Source organism: Pelophylax lessonae (genome assembly GCF_965119305.1).
Source record: "Pelophylax lessonae genome assembly, chromosome: 4".
NCBI lineage: Eukaryota > Metazoa > Chordata > Amphibia > Anura > Ranidae > Pelophylax > Pelophylax lessonae.
The window spans coordinates 323,219,063-323,243,244 of NC_138771.1; the positions used below are offsets into that span (position 1 = coordinate 323,219,063).

At 41.1% G+C, this 24,182-nt stretch overlaps 1 protein-coding gene and 1 long non-coding RNA gene across 2 annotated transcripts in view; both read left to right on the top strand.

Annotated features, from left to right (window-relative positions):
* Nucleotides 1-4,524, top strand: part of LOC309552635 (uncharacterized protein) — a gene marked incomplete at its 3' end in the record, with an annotated part of 111,464 nt that extends 106,940 nt beyond the window's left edge. The window contains exon 17 of the mRNA XM_082253575.1: nucleotides 4,450-4,524. Within this exon, the coding sequence (XP_082109701.1) occupies nucleotides 4,450-4,524 (75 nt within the window). The remainder of the gene's footprint in view (nucleotides 1-4,449) is intronic.
* A 1,554-nt stretch (nucleotides 4,525-6,078) lies between these two features.
* Nucleotides 6,079-24,182, top strand: part of LOC309555076 — a 34,528-nt gene continuing 16,424 nt past the window's right edge. The window contains exons 1-2 of the long non-coding RNA XR_014225249.1: nucleotides 6,079-6,121; nucleotides 22,886-22,939. This is a non-coding gene — a long non-coding RNA (uncharacterized lncRNA). The remainder of the gene's footprint in view (nucleotides 6,122-22,885; nucleotides 22,940-24,182) is intronic.

Genomic DNA, 24,182 nt, shown 5'->3' on the forward strand with positions numbered 1-24,182 from the left:
CAGAACTCCCGAAAAGGGAAAAAGTTTGGCCTCCAACTGCAAACTCAATTGAAGTCTTTGGGAGCCGAACATGATAAATCAAAAGTCCCCATTTTGAAGTCTTATATGCAAGTAATTGGCAATAAAAAGGTTATGGGGGTCCGGGTACTGCTCTGGAGGACATGTATCAATGTACAAATATTTTTAAAAACAATCATTTTTAAAGGAGAAGTGATTTTAATGGTGCTGAACATGAAACAATAAAAATTAAAAAAACTCTTTTAAATATAGTGCCTGGGGGTCTCCTTAGTATGCCTGTAAAGTGGCATATTTGTAGCATGTAGCTGCAGCAAAACAAGCAAAAAAAAAAAAAATATCTAATCCCATTTAAATTGACTCGCAGTTGCGACTGCAGTCAGGACACCCTAAACTCGCTCATCCATGTCTTTATGTTCCTTGCACTGGCCCAAAAGTCCTTGCACTGGCCCAAAGCATTTGGTGGACCTCAACCCGATAGAACACCTTTGGGATGAATTAGAGTGCAGACTGCGAGCCAGGCCTTCTCATCCACATAAGTGCCTGACTTTTCAAATGCGCTTCTGGAAGAGTGGTCAAACATTCCCATAGACACACTCCTAAACCTTGTGGACAGTCTTCCCAGAAGAATTAAAGCTGTTATAGATGCAAGGGGTGGGCCAACTCGATATTGAACTCTATAGCCTAAGACTGGAATGCCATTAAAGTTCATGTGCATGTAAATGCAGGCATCCCAATACTTTTGGTAGTATAGTGTAAATATACATGTGTGTGTATATACTGTATGTATATGTGTGTATATATATATATATATATATATATATATATATATATATATATATATATATATATATATATAGTATTTTAAAGTGGCTGCTGAGGGAACGTTATTTAATATACAGGTACCCACATCTCAGAATTCATATTGGAACACGTTTGGAAGATTGAGGCAAAGGGATTTTTCCAGTACCATCATGAGATATTACAAACAACTTGTATAAAATGAAATAAATTTATTTCACATATATAGAAACAAAATTACAATTTAAAATCAAAAATAAACATTCAAAGTACATGAATGGGTCCCTCTAGACAGTCCCTTACACCTTTCTGGGAGGGTACTTAAATCCAAGGATACCTTTCGAGAGTAATGTAGGTATGGACAGTCAGGCTCCCAACATGTTTTGCAGTTGTTGCCTGCCCGCTTCTTCAAGAGAAAAGACAACGAAAGGGGACCAAATACTACAAGTAATAATAAAAAACATAAGTACACAACATGATATTCAATTAGTAACAATTAACTTGCATATTCTGCAAATGTTCAAAAAAGATAAAAGGATCTTTACCTCATGGCCTGAGTCAACCCATTCAGCAACCCACAGAGGCACCTAGGTCCATGTCCCTGGGCGAGCATGGGAGCAGAGCCACACTGCCCCTGCAGGTACTGTATGTGATACAATATATTATAATGTAGAATCATATTTTTCGATCCCAATACACTGTTATCAAGCATGCCGTAGCATGCAGGGCGTGAGGTACATACCATCATGGCATATCGAAGAAAAATCACAAGCTATGCAGGCGATGGGGGTAGATGGAGCACAGATGGATGTCAAGAAGGTTTTGTGTCAAAATTGAATATATCCCAATATTGCTTCCGCCAGTTTTGATGGCGTGTTATTAGTAATATTATACAGAAAAAACAGTGCGCTTGTTCATAAAAATCCCTCTACTGTATGTGATTGGAACAATTAATCCAATGTTGCAATCAATTGTGCAGCAAACTGTTTATATGAATAAACATTCAATTAAAATGGTGTAAACATACATTAATAATAAAAAATAGAGAAAAAAAAACATAAGTCCAAAAATGTGCTCATAAGTTCAATATCAACAAGCGTGTGTTAAATCCACAAAGTGACATTTGTAATCATTCAGCAAAGTGTAAAAATCCTTGAAAAGATGTGACAATATGATGGGACCACCACCAGCAGGTGAAAAACCTGCTCACCTCACGGAATGACCAATTGGTTAAACTGCACTTTTTCAACAGAACGCTCAGGGAACTGATCCCTTCCACTGCAATAGTCTGCCTCCCTGGATCACCAATTTACTCCACCAATATATTTCTGCAGGCTCATATCTCTCAGGGTCCTCACTTCAACCAACCTGGTTGGAGACTGTGAAATCATTTCCGGTGACACTGATGCATGGAAGTGGGGTGAGGAGGAAATCCCTCGATCTGTGATTTTTATATGCAATTTTACATGGTTTTTAATGTGAGCAGTCATCTTGATGTTTTAATAAAATTTGGCTGAAGTTGGCAATATTGCACTATGTATTTCTCTTTATTTATTTTAATTTATTAAATTGGAACTGAAGATCCTGAGAGAGATGAGCACGTACAAATTGATCGGTGGAGTAAATTGGTGATCCAGGGGTGCAGACCATTGCAGTGGAAGGGATCAGTTTCTTGAGCTTTCTGTTGAAAAATCACAGTTTGACCAATTGGTCTACTTTTGAGGTGAGCAAGTTTTTTACCTGCTGGTGTTGGTCCCATCCTATTGTTACATCTTTTTTTTTTTTTAAACATTGCTGAATGATTACAAACGTCACTTTTTGTATTGACAACACGCACTTTGATATTAATCGTATATGCATATTTTTTAAACGTATGTTTTTTGTTTTCTCAATTTTTTTATTTTTAATGAATGTTTACACCATTTTAATTGAATGTTTAATTATATGAGAAGTTTGCTGCACAATTGATTTCTACGTTTGGATTAAATGTTCCAAGCACATGGATTTTTATGAACAAGAGCACTGTTTTTTCTGTATATTATTGCTTTATTTTAGTGTTGGAGGTCACTATTGTAATGGTTGCAGCTGTTCTTTCTCCTTCTTTTCTGCCCTTATATTACTAGTACAGATATTAGGATTGTTTCTGATCACATTACTGCACATTTTTGCAAATAGCAGCGCATAAGTATTCATGCTTAGGTATTAATAGCAATGTTGTATTAAAAAAAAAAAAAAAAGACAGAAAACAGTGGCAATTCCCAAACCAGACATATAGGGGTAGAGAGCAATAAATGTCATAGAATTTCCAAACGAAAAAGGGAAGCAGAAAAAAGGGAGGGGGACAAAATGGGGAAGGGAGAGGAAAAAGAAGGAAGAAAAGAACAGGGGTATGAAAGGAAGAAACAGAAGGAGGGGAGGGGGAAAAGGGGGGGGTGAGGGATAATAAAAGGAAGGGAAAGAATGTGTAAAGACCAAGCTGGGGGTTGGGGAGAAAAGAGAGGGGTCAGGGGAGAGGGAAGGAAAGGGGGGGGGGGGTACTTGTAGTGTTTGGTCCCCTTACCTTGTCTATTCTCCTGAAGAAGCGGGTAACTGCAAAACATGTTGAGAGCCTGACTGTCCATACCTACATTACTCTCAGAGGTATCCTTGGAATCAAATATCCTCCCAAAAAGGTGTAAGAAACTGTCTAGAGGGACCCATTCATGTATTTAGAATGTTTCTAATGATTTTATATTGTAATTTTGTTTCTATATATGTAAAATAAATGTAATTGATTTTATTCAAGTCGTTTGTAATGTCTCATGATGGGACGGGAAAAATCTCTTTGTCCCTATTTTTTTTATGTGTGTTTATATATATATATATATATATATATATATATATATATATATATATATATATATACACACACACACCTCCTTTGTAGGGGTAAGCATGAATGTTGCATTTGCTGTGTATGTGGCTTAGGACTGTATTTTTTATGTCGGCAACTATCTTATGATAATCCTATTCATGTCTATATGTTAAAAAATAAGCAGACTGCTAACAAGCAGAAAATTAAAGTGGATTTAAACCCCCACATATACCCAGTGAAGTGAATAGCCTCAGGTGATACACAGAGATGAAACAAATCTCCCTACATGAGTTTTACATGCATATCTGCTGTCTTCAGCTTTATATATTCTTTACAAAGTGCACATCGTGTTAGAAATTTTCTCTTCCTGTTCAGCACTGGGAGTGTTGTGTTGGTATACACTGTGTAACAACTGATTGGAGGAAAGGCACACAACCTCACTCCACATAGGCGGAGGAAGGAAGGGATGTGCTGTGAATTGACCAGCTCTCTGCTAATCTATTTATAGCACCCACCCGACACAAAATTCAGCCTGGTTTTATCTCAGTTGTCAGAGAACTTGTCAGAGGTTATCATGCTGATAACAAAAGAATGGAGCAGGAACGAACCAGGTCGAGTTTCATGAATCAGGTTTACATCCACTTTAACATGACCCCAGGTGTGCAATTAAAAAAAAAGGAAAAAAAAATATTTTGAGTGTTTCGTCTTTAAATGATGATGAATGCATTCATGGCAAGTTGTAATTGAAAATATCATTACCTTTTTCTGTTTATATTTAGCCAGTTGCTGGACCAGATGTCAATAAACCAATTGCTCTTCCGGAGGCACCTCCAGTATGTACTTTTTCAGGATAAGTGAACTTCTTAAAGCCAAAACATTACCCTATATATTTCCATAATCTATTTATGGCTGGAAAAAAGTATCCCCATAATATATGAATTTTCCTTTGGTAGCAGAGAAGCCAAGGGTACTTCACAATCCCATTCCTCAGCTCCAGTGGTAAAGTAGAGCCCAGTTTATGCTAACACTGAGCCATGGTTTTCAGAAACCTGTACTGAGAAAGACTTGCAGGTTGTCTATGCAGATCTTCTCCAGGAAATACAAGCTCTTTGGCTGCCTCTAACTTGATTACTGACCTGGACAAATTATGCAGTCAGAATGAAAATCGCTTCTGTATGTTTTTTTCCAGGACAGCAACTCAAAAACATAGACATTACTGCATCTGTAGAACAACTAGGCAATCAGCATTTTTTAGGTCAGCAATGGCAGCCTTTATATTCAGTCAGTATAAGTTTTCTTTAAGGGTTATATGTTAATCACAATAATAATTTAAAACATTAAATTCATACAATAGAATGTCCACCCAACTACTGAAGACCATAAAATAAGGGCTGTTAGCATAGCACCAAATACTAAACTGGCAGATTTCCAATTGTCCTTAAGGCTTACAAAATAAACTATTTTATTTAAAAGTTCCCCAAATGGCACTTTGCAAGTTTGGACCCAAAACCTGCTGTGTGCTTTAAGAAACAGATAAATCCTATTCAAACACGTGAACAGTATGTATTTATTTGAGATCAGTAAAATTCTTAAAAACCTGCCTGCTAATAATTTTATGAGGAAAAAAAACACCACAATTCACATTTTCAGGATTGGCAGGATTGTTAAAAAACACTTCCTTTTTAAATTTTAAACAGAACTGATAAAACATTGTTGCTCAATCCTCCTCAGAGTAGTAACTGATTGCTCTAGCTCTGAGGCGTCACCTCATAAGTCCCCAACCAAACGACTCTCCAGGCATAAGCTGATGGGAATGTAGGCTGGCTACATTGTCACCATTTGCTGTGTGAGTGGACTAGAACTGTCTTTTATTTTATATTAACATTCATATCCGTAAACTGAAAAGAGAGTGACTATTAATAGGTGGATAAAGCTTATGTAGCACCCTCCTAATTCAGAATAGGCTGTTGGTAAATTTAGCTATAAACAGTGGAGCAGGGGTTGATTACTTAGGGCTTTTTATTGTCTCACAGGCTGTTGTTCTGCCACTTCCCCCTGTCTTCTAGAGACTTCAGTAAGTACATTGGGAGTGAGAGCAGAACAGGCAGCCTGAAAATTTATGGCAGACCAGCCAATCCCTAGGGGGGTATACCCAGAAGGTCAAGGGGGAGCCCAAATATATTCTGAGGCCTGGTAGCCAGAGTTCCTTTGTCTAGTCCTTCAGGAAGAAACCTTTGTCTAATTATAAGCACATTCATGTTTGTATGCTGCAAATAGGAGGAATGCTATGTAAACCAAGTATGCAACTAAAAATGTTGTTTGTTCACAAACTGTCTTCAAATAATGGAAAATGCATTGAATGTAAAATTTTATTGCAAAGATTAATACCCCTTTTCTGTCAATATTCAGACACCAGACACAACAGCAGTTACTGTTCCAGCTCCAGCTTTGGTATGTGTTTGTTGAGTATGTGTGATTTTGTTTTAAAACCATCAAAGTCTCCTATCCATTTCTTTTTTTCTGTTTGTTAAAAAAATCCCCCCAATACCAAAATGTCCCCATGGTGGGAAGGAAGATCGAGCATATGTCTCAATACCCTCCCTACAGCTCCAGTGGTGCAGTAGAGCCCAGTTCATGGCAGCACTGAGCTTTTTTTTTTTTTTTTTTGGGGGTATAGTTTTCAGTGCCCCTAAAAGCACCACAATGAGCCTAATGCCATACAGACTGGTACAGATACAGTAGGAGAATCGCTTGGTAGCAGCCTTTTTACAATAGAAATAGCAGCCCTATTGTCTGGTGTGCCAGAATTGTAAAAATATTTTTTTTTACTTCAATAAAAACAGATAAACATGAAAAGATTCCTTGCTAAAAGTACCGAGCCTCCTTTCTTCTGTGTTAAAAACAAGCAGTACAGGCACCAAAAAAGCTTAGTCCAGCCATGGCAGACTCTGGTCTGAACCCACCTCATAGAAATGTATTGCAATACCCCTGGCCAAGTCTATGGTGGCAGTGGACAAGGGTTTTCAGAAGAGGTGCAATTCTTTCTGGTGTTAAAGGGCATATGAACTGGTATTAGTATATTGGGGGGATATGGCCATTTGTAAGTCTCTAGTCAAGTATACATCAGCCATGATGATCAGTATGCTCCAGGTGGCATTGTGGGAATTGTTAAAAAAAATTTAAAACACAAAAAAATAACTTCCTCTTTCAATTTTAAACCGAACCAATACAATCATGTTGCTCAGTTCACCTCACTGTTTTAACTGACTCTAGCTCTGAATTCTCAACTTATGTTTTTCCCACATTCAAGTTATTCCTCTGGGACAAGTCGGGGAGATTTTAAGATAGTCACATTCTCTCCACAGCTACCAATCCCAGTCCATACAGTTCAAGATCTTTCCAGAATTACTGGGCAGATGCTATTTTCTACAAAAATGTAACCCCTACTTTTCATTCAATATATACAGTATATTGTATATACATTACAGGTTCTCTTGGAAGAGACAAATGCAGTTTTACTTTTATAGAAGCAAGCATGCGTGCTGCATTTGCTGGGTATGTGGCTTAGGACTGTATTTTTTGTGTTGACAACTATCTATTTAGAAGCACATTAGTGTCGGTAAGCTGCAAATACGGGGGCTGCTAAAACGTAGATAACGTTTCTACTAGTAGAAAATTAAAATAATCTATGTAAATCAAGTATGCTATTAAAAAATAAAAATAAAAAATGAATTAGTCTTTAAGTGATGCAGAATTCATTAAATGTAAAATATTAATGCAAAGAGAATACCTTTTTTGTCAATATTTAGCAAATAACTGTACCAGACACAACAGCTACTGTTACATCTGGACCTTTGATATGTATTTATTGAGTATGTGTGAATTTTTTAAAACCATTAAAGCCCCCCATATATTTCTTTCATCTGTTTGTTAAAAAAATCTGCACAATACCAAAATTTCCCCACTTTGGCAGGAAAACCGAACATATGACTCAATACCATTCCTACTGCTCCAATGGTGCAGTAGAGCTCAGTTCATGGCAGCATTGAAATGTTTTTTTTTTTTGTGGGGGGGGGGGGGGGAGTATTAAGTGCTCTTAAAAGCACAACAAAGTGCTATTTGCAATACAGACTGGTACAGGTATAGTGGGAGAATCACTTGTACCTCAATAAAAATGAAAAGAAATCTTGCCTAAAGTCCTAAGCCTCCTGGTTCATGTGCTAAAACAAGCAGTACCAGGCACTAAAAGAGCTTAGTCCAGCCATCACTAAATGGTAGACTCTGGTCTGAACCCACCTTCTAGAATTTGCATTCAATATCCCTGGCCTAGTCCATGGTGGCAGTAGACAAGGGTTTTCAGAAGAGGTGCAATTCTTTCTGGTGTTAAAGGGCTTATGAGCTGCTATCAGTAAATTAGAGGGATATGGCCACTTGTAAGTCTCTAGTCAAGTATACATCAGCTCTGGTGATCAGTATGCTAGGATAACATTGTGGGCAATGCATTGATAGAAAAATTAAAAAAAACAAAAAAATCTTCTTTTTTTAATTTTAAACAGAACCAATATGTTCATGTTGCTCAGTCCACCTTACTGTTGTAGCTGACTGCTCTTGTTCTGAATTCTCAACATATGTGTTCCCACATCCAAGTTACTCTTCTGGGACAAGTTTAGGAGATTTTAAGCTGGCTACATTTTTTCCACAGCTACAAATTGTAGTTCAGAGAGTTCAAGGTCTTTCCAGAATCACTGGGCAGATGCTACTTTCATCAAAAATGTAACCCCTACTTTTCAGTCAATATATACAGTATATTGTACATACATGACAGGTTCTCTTGGAAGAAATAAATGCAGCTTTCCTTTTATAGAAGCAAGAATTCATTCTGGATTTTCTGGGTATGTGGCTGTAAAATGTTAGGGGTGTCTGGCTTCCAATAAAGGAATTTTGTTTTTTTTGGATTTATTTATAGAAGGGATATAAATACATTATAATTACATATAAGGAAATAGGGTAAACCACTGGAGAGGGAGATGGGCAGGGAAGATGAAGGTGGGGGGGTCTGTCTGTATGCTGCAAATAGGTCTGCTAAAAAGTATGTAGCACCCTGCAAGGTAGCTGCTAGGCAAAGTATAGTGGGCCCTGGCTGCCTAACAGCAGGGCCATGATTTTCAGCTGGGCTGTCATGTCTCCCAGGTGTTGCTTTTGAGACTGGGGAGTCTCCCCACTGGCTCCATGAGGAGGGTTCTCATTGGACAGTGGAGGAAACCCAATCAGTGGCACATTAAGGCCTGTATCTACCCCAGAAAGGCAGATTCTGCCGCACAGGATTCTGGGAGTGGGTATAAGTTTGAGGGGATGCGCATTACGCAGTGTCTATGGCAGGAAGTCCTAGGAGGGAGAGTACGGCTGTCTCTCCTCCTGTCAGAGGAATCGGGTGTCCCAGGTGGCTTGCCTGAGGGGACGGAGTGAGCTGAGCTGCAGAGAGGATCCGGTGTGCCGAGGACCAGCGAAGCAGAGGGGGTCCAGTTTCAGGAAGGCATTCCCAGTTTGTGAATACTGTAAACTGCCCCTGGGTGTCTGCCTAGCAGAGGGGACCACTCCGGTGAAGGTCCAAGGGATCCAGGAGCCAGCTAGCGGGAAAAGGGGGTGCCAGTGTTGACCCTGAAGTGTAGAGAGGGTGCCTAGTGAGATGACCCTGAAGTGTAGAGGGGGTGCCTAGTGAGAGGACCCTGAAGTGTAAAGGGGGCACCAGCGGTTGGGCCCTGAAGAGTTAAAGTGTACAGTGTACAGTGTTGAGAGTTGCAGCAGCACAAGCAGTTACAAAGATCTACCTCAGTCAGTGAAGGGCTGGAGGGAGCTGTTTACAGGACTTTTGAGCTAACCAGAGTGTCAAGACTAAGAGTCAAGTGTCAGTCTAGTCCAGGACTTTTGAGCTAACCAGAGTGTTAAAAGTCAAGTTCATGCACAAGTTCAGCAAGTCAGTATTTTTCAAGCGCCAGCAAGCGTTGGTCGGCATTCAGTTGGCGCTAAGACAGCGCTAGCAGGCATTTTTCTGCAAATTGTCCTAGTTATACCTAGTTGAGCCAGAGGAGTACCCCACTCATTCCCTTCTCCCATCCCCAATATAAAATAAACAAAACAAACCAAAGATGCCGGAATGGTCATTGACTCAAATCTCTCACACTTGGGTATTCAGCTTAAATGGACTGAAGGTGTCACCGGTAACAATGGCAGACCCACATCAGGCCCAATGCCTGGAAAACCTGCTACAAGTAAAAAAAAGCTTCTACTAGTAGAAAATTCAAATCACCTATGTAAACCAAGTATGCAACTAAAAACATTGTTTGTTTCAAAACTGTCTTCAAATGATGGAAAATGCATTACATGTAAAGTTTTATTGCAAAGATTAATACCCCTTTTCTGTCAATATTCAGACACCAGACACAACAACAGTTACTGTTCCAGCTCCAGCTCCAGCTTTGGTATGTATTTGTTGAATATGTGTGATTTTTTTTTTATCAAAACCTCCTATCCATTTCTTTTATCTGTTTGTTAAAAAAAATCCCCCCAAAACCCAAATTTCCCCACGGTTGGAGGAAAACTGAGCATACATCTCAATACCATTCCTACAGCTCCAATGGTGCAGTAGAACCCAGTTCATGGCAACACTGAGCTGTTTTTTTTTTTTTTTGGGGGGGGGGGTATAGTTTTTAGTGCCCCTAAAAGCACCACAATGGGCCAACTGCAATACAGACTGGTACAGGTAGAGTGGGAGAATCGCTTGGTGGCAGCCATTTTACAATAGAAATAGCAGGCCTATTGTCTGGTGTGCCAGGATTGTAAAAACTATTTTTTTACTTTAATAAAAACAGATAAATATGAAAAGATTCCTTGCTAAAAATAATGAGCCTCCTGGTTCCTGTGTTAACAACAAGCAATACCAGGCACTAAAAGAGCTTAGTCCAGCCATGGCAGACTCTGTTCTGAACCCACCTCCTAGAAATGTATTTCAATACCCCTGGCCTAGTCTATAGTGGCAGTGGACAAGGGTTTTCAGAAGAGGTGCAATTCTTTCTGGTGTTAAAGGGCTTATGAACTGGTATTAGTATATTGGGAAATATGGCCACTTGTAAGTCTCTAGTCAAGTATACATCAGCTGTGATGATCAGTATGCGAAGGTGGCATTGTGGGCATTGTTAAAAGAAAATGTAAAAAACAAAAAAAAAAAACTTCCTCTTTCAATTTTAATGACTCAATACCAACAGTTTTTTTGGGGGTGGGGTAGTTTTAAGTGCCCTTAAAAGCACCACAACGTGCTAACTGCAATACAGACTGGTACAGGTATAGTGGGAGAATCGCTTGTACTTCAATAAAAACAGATAAAAAGGAAAAGATTCCTTGCCAAAAGTCTTGTCTGGGTCTGTCTTCTATCGTACAGACATCCTCACAGAATACACCACACAAACCAAGGCCTCTTCGCCAATTCTTGACCCACCCTCAAAAATAAGTCTCAGCAAACCATGTACTGGTCCTTTGAGGAAGATACAGTGGGTACGAAAAGTATTCAGACCCCCTTAAATTTTTCACTCTTTGTTATATTGCAGCCATTTGCTAAAATCATTTAGGTTCATTCTTCTTCCTCATGAATGTACACATAGCACCCCATACTGACAGAAAAACACAGAATTGTTGACATTGTTGCAGATCTATTAAAAAAGAAAAACTGAAATATCACATGGTCCTAAGTATTCAGACCCTTTGCTGTGACACTCATATATTTAACTCAGGTGCTTTCCATTTCTTCTGATCATCCTTGAGATGGTTCTACACCTTCATTTGAGTCCAGCTGTGTTTGAAGAAGAATGAACTTAAATGATTTCAGCAAATGGCTGCAATATAACAAAGAGTGAAAAATTTAAGGGGGGGTCTGAATACTTTTCGTACCCACTGTATATGGTACCAAAATGTCACAAAAGTTCATTCCTCTCCAAGGCTCTACTTTGAGTTTAATTTAAGCAGATGATCAATACAGGATGCCCATCATCCTTCAGGCCCCATGTTGGCTAGGTGTGTATGTGTGGGGAGGGGGTAGTTGAATAGCCTCAGAAGTTCTTCTGGTCAGATGATAATGACCCTGTGCATTCATCCAGCCCTGTTTACTGCTGGCTGTGAAATTCGTCATCTGCCTCAGATCAAATTCTTTTCAAAGCCATATTATCAAAGCCATATTATTCTCATGTCCCATTAATATCAATTTTTCCAATATTACAGTGGCTTAGGACTGTAATTTTTGTGTTGGCAACTATCTTATTAGAAGCACATTCATGTCCATATGCTGCGAATAAGGGGACTGCTAACAAGTAGATAGAACTTCTATTAGTAGAAAATTCAAATCACCTATGTACTGTAAACCAAGTATGCAATAAATACAATTGTTTGTTTAAAATTAGTCTTCAAATGAGGCAGAATGCATTGAATGTAAAATTTTATTTCAAAGATTAATACCTTGTTTCTCTCAAAAAAGAGAAAAAAAAACCCTTAAGAGTGGGACTTTGATGGCAACACAAGCTGATGCAGTAAATGGATGCTCTGTAGATATTGCATAGTATAACATTACAAAGCTTTATCGGACAGAGGACAATGGAGTAAAAACATGAACAAAGGAAATGGCTATTTCACAGGCACAAGCTATTCAAATGAATTTGCCACTCGGACAACCCAATCGTTGTGTTGGCATTACCACAGTTGTAGTGTAACACCTTGGTCCTCAGGTGGTAGATACTCAACGTGTTTCGAGAGCATGACCATTTTATGACCATGACAAATGTTAAATAAAATTTTTTTTTCTATTTGTATTGCAACTCCAGATGTATCCACTGGGTGGCCGCATTGGCGCTGATCTCCTTCCTTTGTCTCCATCTGGCGCATTCAGGCCATTTCCTGCACGAGATGCAGGGGCCACCCTAGCATCAGGTGTCTGGAGTGGCTTATTGGATGAGCAGTTCCTGCCCTCCTAGCCCACCTGTCCCACCTGACGATTTAGTGCACTGGCTGCCGAGTGGCATGTGACATCATCCCACCACTAGGTGGTGGGGAATCGCGGCGCATGGCCCTCCTTTGCAAGCCACACTGGAGAGGGGAGGGAGCATAAAGGTGTCTGCAATCCATGACGTCATGCTTCCTCCCTCTCCTTGTTTTTAGCATAGCAACTCAATTATTTTATTAATTTTTTTCCTTCTAATTGATATATATTTTTTATGTTTGATCCCCCCTATCCAGACCTTGACAGACCCTATTGATTTGCCGCATTGGTGATAGTTACTGCACTGTTCCATACAAGACCAATTTGGACACATTAGTCTATTATTCAAGTAGGAAGGTGTTTATAAACATATATCTATAGCTACACAATCCTTTGTAGACCAAGCTTTCTATTACCCCTTCATTATAGTTTTTTATTTTATTTTTTTATTGCTTATAGATCTGTTGAATACTGTGTGGCTTCTTTGCAACTCCAGTGGTCCACAAGCTATTGGCTGGGCTTTGCTGCCCCCCCCCCCGGTGGTTTTCTGAGGATATATTGCTTCATGTTTTTACTTTATCCCTAACTGTGGCTATTCTGCAATATCGCCTCACTATACTGCAACAGCTACTGACTATTCGGGGGCAGATACAATAAGCGATACAACCTCTATGATATTTTTTTCTACTATATATTTAGTGTTATGTTTCTGCTATAGAATGTATTTCCTCTCTCTGTTTTTTGTATATATCCCTAAAGAAGACTAAGAGAAAAATTACTTTAGAAACAAGTCAGTTATCTACCACCTGGGGACCACATTACTGGTGTGACACTACAACTGTGGTAACACCAACACAATCATCGGGTTGTCCAAGTGGGAAATTCATTTGAATAGCCTGTATTTCCTTTGATCACGTTTTTACTCCATTGTCCTCTGTCCAAAAAACCTTTGTAATTGTATACTATACGACAGTGGCGTAGCGTGGGGGGTGCAGGGGGGACCGGCCGCACCGGGCGCAACATCTGGGGGGGCGCATCTGCAGTGTCACTCTGTCTGACTCTGACATACACAGTTCACACACTGTCTGCGGCTGCCTCCATCTTTAGGCTGGGAGATGTCCAGCACGGCCGCCCTATGGCTGAAAATGGTGAGTCAGGGCGGGGCTGGACTATGCCTCACCTGTCCATTGGTGTAGGGTGGGGTGGCGTTGCAAGCCAAGCCCCGCCTATGCCGCCTCTCCTCACTGCTCAGTTTAGCAGCGAATGTGTCAGCAGCCTGGCGCTGTCACAGAGTGGGTTTTTTTTTTTTATCACCTGATTAGAGCTAGAGGCTCTAATAGGCTTCAAAAAAGGGTGGACCCGGGGCGCAGAGCAGTGCGCCCCTGAGCCCACCCATTGTGTGACAATAGCAAATGAAAATTCGCTATTGTCACAAGGATCCTCCTCTTGGCCAATCAGGAAGCGGGTCCGAGGCAACTAAGATTAACTAATCTAGTGGAAGAGAGACTCGAGTGCTAAAATCCCACGGGTTAGGGGGCGCAAATGACTTGCCTTGCCCCGGGTGCTGACAACCCACGCTACGCCACTGCTATACGATATCTACAGAGTGTTCTACTCTTGAGGGTTCTTTTCTCTTTTTCACTTACAATTTTAGGGATGTTGACCATAGGTCACTGCTACAAAAACACTTATTGTTTCTGTAAAAATTCCGCCAATAAGTGTACCAGACATCATAGATACATTTACTGCTCCAGATGAACCTTTGGTATGTATTTATTAAGTATATGTGAATGTTTTAAAACAATTAAAGCCAGCAACATCCCCTGTCTATTTCCTTTATCTGAGGAAAGAAATCCCCACAATACCCAAATGTCCCCATGGTGGAAGGAAAGCCAAGCATACGTCTCAATACCATTCCTACAGCTCCAATGGTGCAGTAGAGCTTAGTTCATAGTAGCACTGAGTTGGGTTTTTAGAGAGGAGGGGGTAATTATTTTCAGCACCCCTAATAGCTCCTCATACCACTATCAGCAGAATAGGCTGATGCAGGTACAGTGGAAGAAATGCTTGCTGGCAATCCTTCTACAAAAGGTATATTGGCCCTTTTGTCTGGGCTTGGGTTGGGTGCTTGGGCTGCCAGGGTTGTAAACACTATATTTTACTTCAGCAACGGTCGGTTCACACCTTAATTACACAGGAAATCACATTAGATCGCACCAAAAGTAGTGCATGCATTAAAACTGCACTGCAACCGGACTGCATGGTACTGCAGTACAATGAAATCTGGTAAAGGGAAATGCTCTGTGTTTGGGATGTTGTTAGGAATACATTGACACCTGCAGAAGATTGCACACCCAGTGTGTTTTGAACGTGGTTGGAATGAGAATTGTAACTGACGGGTTCTGTGTAAGATTCTGGTACCTTTGGTACCCTTATTGCCCATTTTCCTTTTTATATTGCGTCCCACCTTTTTAGTTAGGTGGAACGCATATACCTTTAAGCCGGATGACATCATCGCTGAGCGCCGCTCTGAGCGGCTATTTCAATCGCCAGCTTTCTCTCTCACATTGTTCGTTCAAACCGCATGGTTTGTTCGCTCAAGCCGTCTGTGAAGCAGCCATACCTGATGTCACTCGCTCTTGTATCTCGCTACCTGAACTTGTTTCACTATCTGATCCTGTATTTCGCTACCCGATCACTCTTGGCATACTGCTTTCACTCTCGGCTTACCGCATGCTTACAAGTCTTGTCTTATGCTGCCGGAGCCTCCAGCTATTCTCTTCTACCTGGAACAGACCGGAACCTCGCTACTGATCCCGTATCTCGCTACCGGATCACTTCCTTACTACTGGACCCCTTTATTTACTAACCTTACTAGTGATAAGTACCCCACAGGGGATTCCTCCATAACTAACTTACACTATCTACTTCTGCACATTAAGGACTGTTACTATCTATGCAATACTAATTCTATCATCTGCACTGTTACATAGATTGCTAGCTCTTGAGTCTACTACCATCTATCCTTGCACTGGGTTAGTCTCTCCTGTATGTCATCTGCTGTCCTTACCACCTATTACCATACATGATTACTAACCTATCTGCATACTACCTATTACCATCTACTACTCTCCTGAACATTACTATCAAGTGCTTACCATTGCTGTCACTGCTCACACCTGTCCCTTCAGCACATCACCTCTATACTGTCATATACATCCTATCACTCCAGGAACATCTTATTGAGTGTGTGTATATCTGTATGCTGAAGCAGACAGGTCCACAGTGATGAGTCTGGAGAGTTGGATCTGGTATTTCAACACATCTCTACATGACTACTGAGTGGAGATTCTGCAGCTGCAAATCCAGCTTACTATAAAAACGCAGGAGCGTTACATTCTGTTGGATGTGATGTGTTGTGATGCAGCATCCCTTTATAGAGGTAACTTGCATGCTGCCTTTGCTGTGCATGTGGCTAGGACTTTGTGTGTTAACATTTATCTTAGAATGCTGCTAATAAGGTGATTGCTTACATGTGGATAAAGACCCTACTAGCAGAAGCAAAAAGAATCATCTGTGTACACCAAGTGTGCAATTAAACAACACATTATTGTGATTGGTCTTCAAAAGATGTGGAGTGCATGCAAAGCAAAATATTATTTTAGACAATTAATACCCTTTTCCTGTTTATATTTAACCAATTAATGAAGGGGACCATGATGAACTAAGTATCCCTTTGATATGTGTTTGAGGATGAATGATATTCGTAAAACCACAATTTGTTCCCTTGATCTGTTTGTGAAAAAAAATTAGCACAATACACAAATTTACCACAGACGACAAAGACGAGCATTCCTTATTTGGAGGAAGTTAGGTGATCTGGGTCCTTTTCCACCCAGACTGCGGTCTGGGTGGGTGTGTGAGGAACAGCTGCTGCTGGGTGGACTTAAAGCCTGAGGCCTAACCATGTGCTCAAAGTTCTGCTCACTACCTGGAGGCAATGCTGAGAGGGATGGAGTTCTGAGGAAATATCAGAGGTGACTCTTGGGGACTATGAAGGGGCTGGGAAAACTTCAAGAGAGAACTCATCCAAGAGAATTTCATATGATGCTGTGAGCTGAGTTATGTTACTACAGGAGACCGCTTTTGCTGCGAAGTACAAATTGCTGGTTCCAGCTTAACCGCTTCCGCACCACTCACTGCATATATACTGCGACATGGCGGCCCGGGTGCGCAAAATCATGGACATGTATGTGATTTTGTGCAAGCCATCTGGGGTTGATTAGACACAGTGGGAGCCAATCAGCAGGTCAGGCGGCCAGGACCCACCGTTCGCTCGGAGGAAAGGCAGAACGGCGGTCTGCCTATGTAAACAAGGCAGGCCACTGTTCTGTCAGGGAGTAAAGGAGAGATCTTGTGTTTAACCTGCTCCCATCCGCGCTACAGCCTATATACGGCTGCAGCGTGGACTTGAATTTTCGGGAGGCCGTTTTTAAACGGCCTCCCAGTGACACGCCCCCCGCGCGCTCCCGCGAGCGTGCATCGGGGAGAATCTGTGTCGGCCGTGTCCCTTGGACACGGCCGATCACAGATCGTGGTGAATGGCCAATCACAGCGGCCATTCACCACGTGATCAAGCCGTCCAATGAGAGATGATCTCATATGTAAACATATGAGATCATCTCTCATCGCCGGCGCTCCTTCCTCACACAGAGCCTGCAGTGTGAGGAAGGAGGGGGAGCCGTCAGCCGCCGAGGACACACAACGATGTAATCAGGGCACTGATCACCAGTGCCCTGATTACTAAAGGTAAAAAAACACATACAGTGCCCGCCATCAGTGCCCACAGTGCCCGCCATCAGTGCCCCCCATCAATGCCCACAATCAGTGCCCATAGTGCTGCTAGTCAGTGCCCATCAGTGCCTGCTCATCTAGGCACTGATGAGCACTGACTGGCAGCACTATGGGCACTGAGTGTGGGCACTAATGGTGCTGCCCATCAGTGCTCGTCAGTGCCGCCCATCAGTGCTCAGCAGTGCCACCCGTCAGTGTCCATCAGTGCCATCCACCAGTGCCCATCAGTGCCGCCTATCAGTGCCCATCCGTGCCGCCCGTCAGTGCCGCCTCTCAGTGCCCAGCAGTGCCACCTCTCAGTGCCACCTCTCAGTGCCCAGCAGTGCCACCTATCAGTGCTCATCAGTGCCGCCTATCAGTGCTCATCAGTGCCGCCTATCAATGCCGCCTATCAGTGCTCATCAGTGCGGCATATTAGTACCTCCTCATCAGTGCCCATAAGTGCCACCTCATCAGTGCCCATAAGTGCCACCTCATCAGTGCCCATAAGTGCCACCTCATCAGTGCCGCCTCATCAGCGCACATCAGTGAAGGAGAATAATTTATTTTCAAAATTTACTCGCAGAAAATAAGAAAAACCCAGAGATGATTAAATACCACCAAAAGAAAGCTCTATTTGTGTGAAAAAAATGATAAAAATTTCATATGGGTACAGTGTAGCATGACCGCGCAATTGTCAGTCAAAGTGTGACAGCGCTGAAAGCTGAAAATCGGCCTGGATGGGAAGGGTGTTTAAGTGCCCAGTAGGCAAGTGGTTAAGCTAAGCTGAAGCACATATCTCTCTTTTTGTTCAGTGCATCCACTCCCCCCCACAGTTAGAAAACTCTCCCTAGGAGCACAATTGCCCCTTGATCGCCGCTGGTGTTAACCCCTTCCCTGCCAGTGTCATTTATACAGTGACAGTGCTTTCTTTTTAGCACTGACCACTGTATTGGTGTCACTGGTCCCCAAAAAGTGTCACTTAGTGTCAGATTTGTCCACCGCAATCCTGCTAAAAATCCCTGTTCGCCGCCATTACTAGTAAAAACAATAAAAAAAGAAATAAAAAGTCTATAAATCTATCCAATAGTTTTTGCACAAACCAATCTTTATACACTTATTGTGATTTTTTTTTTTTTTTTACCAAAAATATGTATCAGAATACATATTGGTCTAAATTTATAAAGAAATTACATTTTTTACATTTGTTTTATAGCAGAAAGTTAAAAAATATATATTTTTTTAATTGTTTATAGCGCAAAAAATAGAAATCACAGAGGTGATCAAATACCACCAAAAGAAAGCTCTATTTGTGGAAAAAAAAGACATCAATTGTATTTGGGTACAGCTTCGCACGACCGTCAGTTAAAGCAACGCAGTGCCGAATCGCAAAAAATGGCCTGGTCATTAACCACTTAAGACCCAGAAGATTTTACCCCCTTCCTGACCAGGGGGTATTTTGCGATTCGGCACTGTGTGACTTTAACGGACAATTGTGCGGTCGTGCGATGCTGTACCCAAACAAATTTGACGTCCTTTTTTTCACACAAACAGAGCTTTCTTTTAATGGTATTTGATCACCTGTGCGATTTTTTGATCATGCGCTATAAACAAAAAAAGAGCGACAATTTTGCAAAAATAACAATATTTTTCACATTTTTTTATATGAAATCCCCCCCCCCCCCCCCCAAAAAAAATGTAAAAATTAAATTTTTTTTAAATTTTGCCAATTTGTTTTCTGCTACCTATGTTTGGTAAAAAAAAATCACAATAAGCGTATTTTGATTGGTTTGCACAAAAGTTATTGCGTTTACTAACTAAGGGAAAGATTTTTGTCATTTTTGTTGTTTTTTTTTTTTTACGCGTAATGGCGGCGATCTGCGATTTATTTTTGCAGTACTGCGACATTGCGGCGGACAGATCGGACCCTTGACTGACATTTTTGACACTTTTGGGGGTACCAGTGACATTACTACAGTAATCAGTGCTATACATATGCACTGTTACTGTAAAAATGACACTGGGAGGGAAGGGGTTAACTTTTTTGGAGAGGGAGGGGTTATGTGTGTCCCTAGGGGCGTGTTTATAACTGTCATTGGATGTGGCTAGTGGTGTAATAGCACAGATCAACGGTCCTACATAGCAGGACCGAGTGATCTGTGTTTTTACACCGGGGAGAATGACAGGCGGCTTTGTTTACACTAGCCGCCTGCCTTTATCCCTCTCTGCCCGACGTTCGCGAGTGACCGGCGGACATCGGGTACGCCGGTCACACGCGCCGGCTTCGTCTGGTATGAGTCTGCCAGTCCGCTGCTTTGACTAAGGGTGTCCTGTCCCCTACCCCTCTATCCCACATTTTTTCCTGTTTTGAGAAATAAACTTCTCTGTTCAAGCATGTAAGTGACTGGCGCCGACCTTTCTACCTTGTACACCACCAAGTGTAAAGAGAATACAAAATTGCAGATTAATGCATGCCCAATGTAATGTAAGGAAATATGTGGGCTGCCATTTCTGTCCCTTTTACTGAAAATTAAAAACCTAGACCCTGACTTAACGTAAACCCTTAAAATGACTAAAACCCCATAAAATGCGAACTTCCAAATCCTTTTAAAAAGTACTGGGCCACCTGGTTTCTGTGTCATGAAGATGCAGTACTGGGCACTAAATGAGCTCATTCCGTGATAGCATCAGTTAAGGATTTTTCAAAATGGTGCAGTTTTTCTGGTGTACAAGCTGGTTTCTGTATAGTGGGGAACCTGGCAAATTGTGAGCCTTGAGCCAAGTTTATATATCAGTCCCATTTAACAAAAATGTGCCAGGATGGCATCAATAGAATGGTGAAAAACAACTTCCTTTTTAATTTCAGCCAAAATTGATAAAACCTTGTTGCTCATATTACCTCACAGTATTAATTGACTGTTCTAGCTCTATGTTGCCACCTCACATGTTCCTACTTCCGAGCTACTCTCCTGGGATAAGATGAGGGGCCACACTTTCTGGGATTAGGTGAGGGGGGCCACATTTCTCCACGCTACCAATCCCATGAAATTGATTTCAGGATCTTCTCAAAATCACTGGGTAGATGATGCTTTCTACAAAAATGTCACCCCTTCTTTTCAGTTCCCTGATATATACTGTATGTTCTCTTGGATGTGATAATGGCAGCATCCCATTATAGAAGTAAATATGCATGCTGCATCTGCTCTGTTTGTGGCCTAGAATTGCTAAAAAGTAGATACATTTCATACTAGCAGAAAAAAAAAATCACTTATGTAACCTAAGTGTGCAATTATAAAGAAAAAAGAGTGATTTGTCTTGAAATGATCCAAAATATTTCCCACCCTTTTCCTTGTTGGAGCAAATGTACTGTATACATAAGACTCTATGAGCATCATCTTTGGCTTAGAACAGATGGTATTGTGCAGATAAAAGACAGACAGGGGTCGTTTTTTTTTTTTTTAGAGTGCCTGCGATGTATAGTCTAAACCTTTGAGATCTTTAACCTTTTGTTAGGACAGACAGTGTTCAAATTTAACTGAACTTTAATTTCAAGGTAAAGCCTTGTACACACACAACGAATTTCCGCCGACCGGTCGTCCGTCTTTTGTCCAGAGTGGTGTCTGTTGGTTGGAATGTGCTCTAGACTGCACACAAATTTTCCCGCACGACAGAATTCTACTTCAGAAGTGATGTCATGTGTTGGATTGCTTTCTTTGTGTTCTTTCATCTCTGAGCATGCCTAGTCTTGCTCATAAGATTTTTCCTTATCGAAATCTGTACTAATGAGATGAAAATCGGACGTGTTTTGATGGTTGACAAAAATTATATAGCCTGCACACCAGGATTTTTTCGGCCGAAAAGTCGGAGTCGGTTGTCGGAAGCACCATACTAACAAGCCGAAAATCGGCAGATCGGTCGTCGGATGAAATTTCCCGGCCGAATTTCTACTCGTGTGCACGGGGCTTTAGTCTTTCAAAACGTGCCAGTATGCGATGCATACTAGCACATTATGGCTTTACCTTGCAGGGGGGATTTTTTTTCCAACGGTTTAGTACCGCTTTTACATTGCAAAACAGGGGGAAGCTAGGCAGTAAAAATGCACTTAAAGTGGTTGTAAACCTCAGTCATGAAATCTGAGCAAAGCTCACATACCTGTAATGTTTACTTGTCTCTCTCCAAAGCTCTAAGTATTGTTTCTCTCTGGCACATTGTTCTTCTGTTACCAGCAAGTTTTCCCAACACATGAGATAAAATCTGTTTCGGGGAGGAGAGCTCAGCACACTGTTCTTCTGCTGTGTGGAGGGCGGTATGTTCCTTTCCTTTCCTCCAGTGAGCTTTCACACAGTCTCTCAGACCTCTAACTTCAGCTCATCACCACCTGCTCTGCAATACTGAAAAATGCAGAATTAATTTTATCTAAAATCAGCACTTTTGAAGGGGTGTACAAAAGAGAAGAGTAAAACATATGTAGGAGGATTTGTTTCATCTCTGTGTATCAAGAGGCTATTTTCTTTACTGGGTATATGAGAGGGTTTTACAACCACTTTAAAAGGGTGAGAATAATTTTTTTTCCATGTGAATGTACAAATATAAAGTGGATGTTATCTCAATTTGACTGCAAAAGTGGAAATACACTTTAATAAAATAAACAGGACGATCACAATTTTTTCTCAACGCTTTATGCAAGCCACATTTTCCCAGTGTTAAAGAATAATGGCCTCTTTCCTGCATCATTTTCCCCACAAAGGATGTGGGGGCTAGTGGGCAGGACTTATTGAAATCTGGAAGCACAATTTATAAAAAGGGGACCCAAGATATCATGTATCTCTTAATTCTCATTCCCCGAAAAAAATGGCCTTTGATAGCAAAAAATAAGATGTAAATGTTGTCCAGTGAAGTCAATCCATGCTTAATTGTGACAACCCGCCAACCCATTGTGCTTTCCTGCTACCAGTTAATTATTTTCCCACCACACTGCTATAATGTACACAAACAGCCAGACCGCTTGGATGATGTAATTTGACAATTGGCCATGACCAAATAAGGCCAAAGACATCACCCGGGATCCCCCAACCATGAGATGAGGAGAATATCCCCCAGGCATCCAGATTCCTATAGGTCCTCACAACCCAAAAATCCTTTTTGTTGGATAGGATGTGGGGAAAAGGCCCTTGTCCCTAAATGGGATAATGTGCTTGCAATTAGGATGACAGATATAATATTAAATGTGTAGCATAAGTGTAAAAAACAGATATTTTGATATGAGTGATGAACAGATAGGTGGTCTTCAACGGATTTAACTAAATGTATTTAAAGCAAAATGGCATTACATTATTTAACACACTCTTTTTGTTTTTATTTAGAATATTGTTAAACGTGATCTTGGAGAAGGCATCTCAGCGCCAGAATTAGATGTGGTTTGTATTTGTTCTAAGTCTTAAAATCCACTCTGCAGAACATTCACTAATTTACTCTCTTGATTCATGTGTTGGTCAAAAAAATACACTACCAATTAAAGTTTTTCCAAATAGTCAGGACATTGGGGGAGATTTGCTAAAGCTGTAGCACTCAGAATGCGGTGCAGCTGTACATGGTAGCCAATCAGCTTCTTACTTCAGCTTGTTCAATTAAAGTGATTGTAAAGTCTTGTTTTTTTAGTTAAAAATAAAAAACATTTTATACTTACCTGCTCTGTGCAGTTGGTTTCGTACAAAGCAGCCAGATACTCCTCTTCTCAGGTCCCTCGTCGGTGCTCTTGGCCCCTCCCTCCTGTTGAGTGTCCTCAGCCAGACTACTATGGGAGCACGGCCCGCCCCATCTCTCTCCTCATTGGATGACTGACTTTGCTTGAGAGCAGCGGGAGCCAATGGCACAAGTGCTGTCTCAGCCAATGAGGAGGGGAGACACGCTTGGAACATCACTGGATCTAGAGGGACCTCAGGTAAGTATTAGGGGGGCTGCTGAACACAAAAGGCTTTTTATGTCAATGCACAGAATGCATTAAGATAAAACCTTCTACGTTTACAATCACTTTAAGCTTTGACAATAAAACCTGGAAACTGATTGGTTTCTATGCAGAGCTGTGCCAGATTTTGCTCTCTCCAGCTTTAGTAAATAACCCCCATTGAGTACACATCTCAAATCATATTTCTGCACAACATGCTGAGGCTCCGGTAGCACAGAGAAACCTAGTTTATGATAACATAAGGAAAGGATTTTCAGTAGGGATTTTTTGTGTTCTAGTATCAAAGGGCATATGAGCTTTTATCAGTATAGTAGGGAACCAGGCCACTTGTGAGCTTTTATTTTATTTATTATAGGTACTTATATAGCACTATCAATTTACAAAGCACTTTACATACAGTATATATTTTAAATTTGTCCCTGCCCTCAAGGAGCTTACAATCTAAAGGTCCCTAACTAACATTCATACATAGTAGGGCAATTTAGACAGGAGCCAATGAACCTACCAGAATGTCTTTGGAGTGTGGAAGGAAACCAAAGTACCCAGGGGAAGCCCACAGCACAGGGAGAACATGCAAACTCCACACAGGTAGTGTCGTGGTCAGGATTTGACCAGGTGACCCTAGTGTTGCTAGATGTAAGTGCTAGCCACTGTGCTGAACCTTTAGCTTAGAATATATCAGCCACGTTGACCTT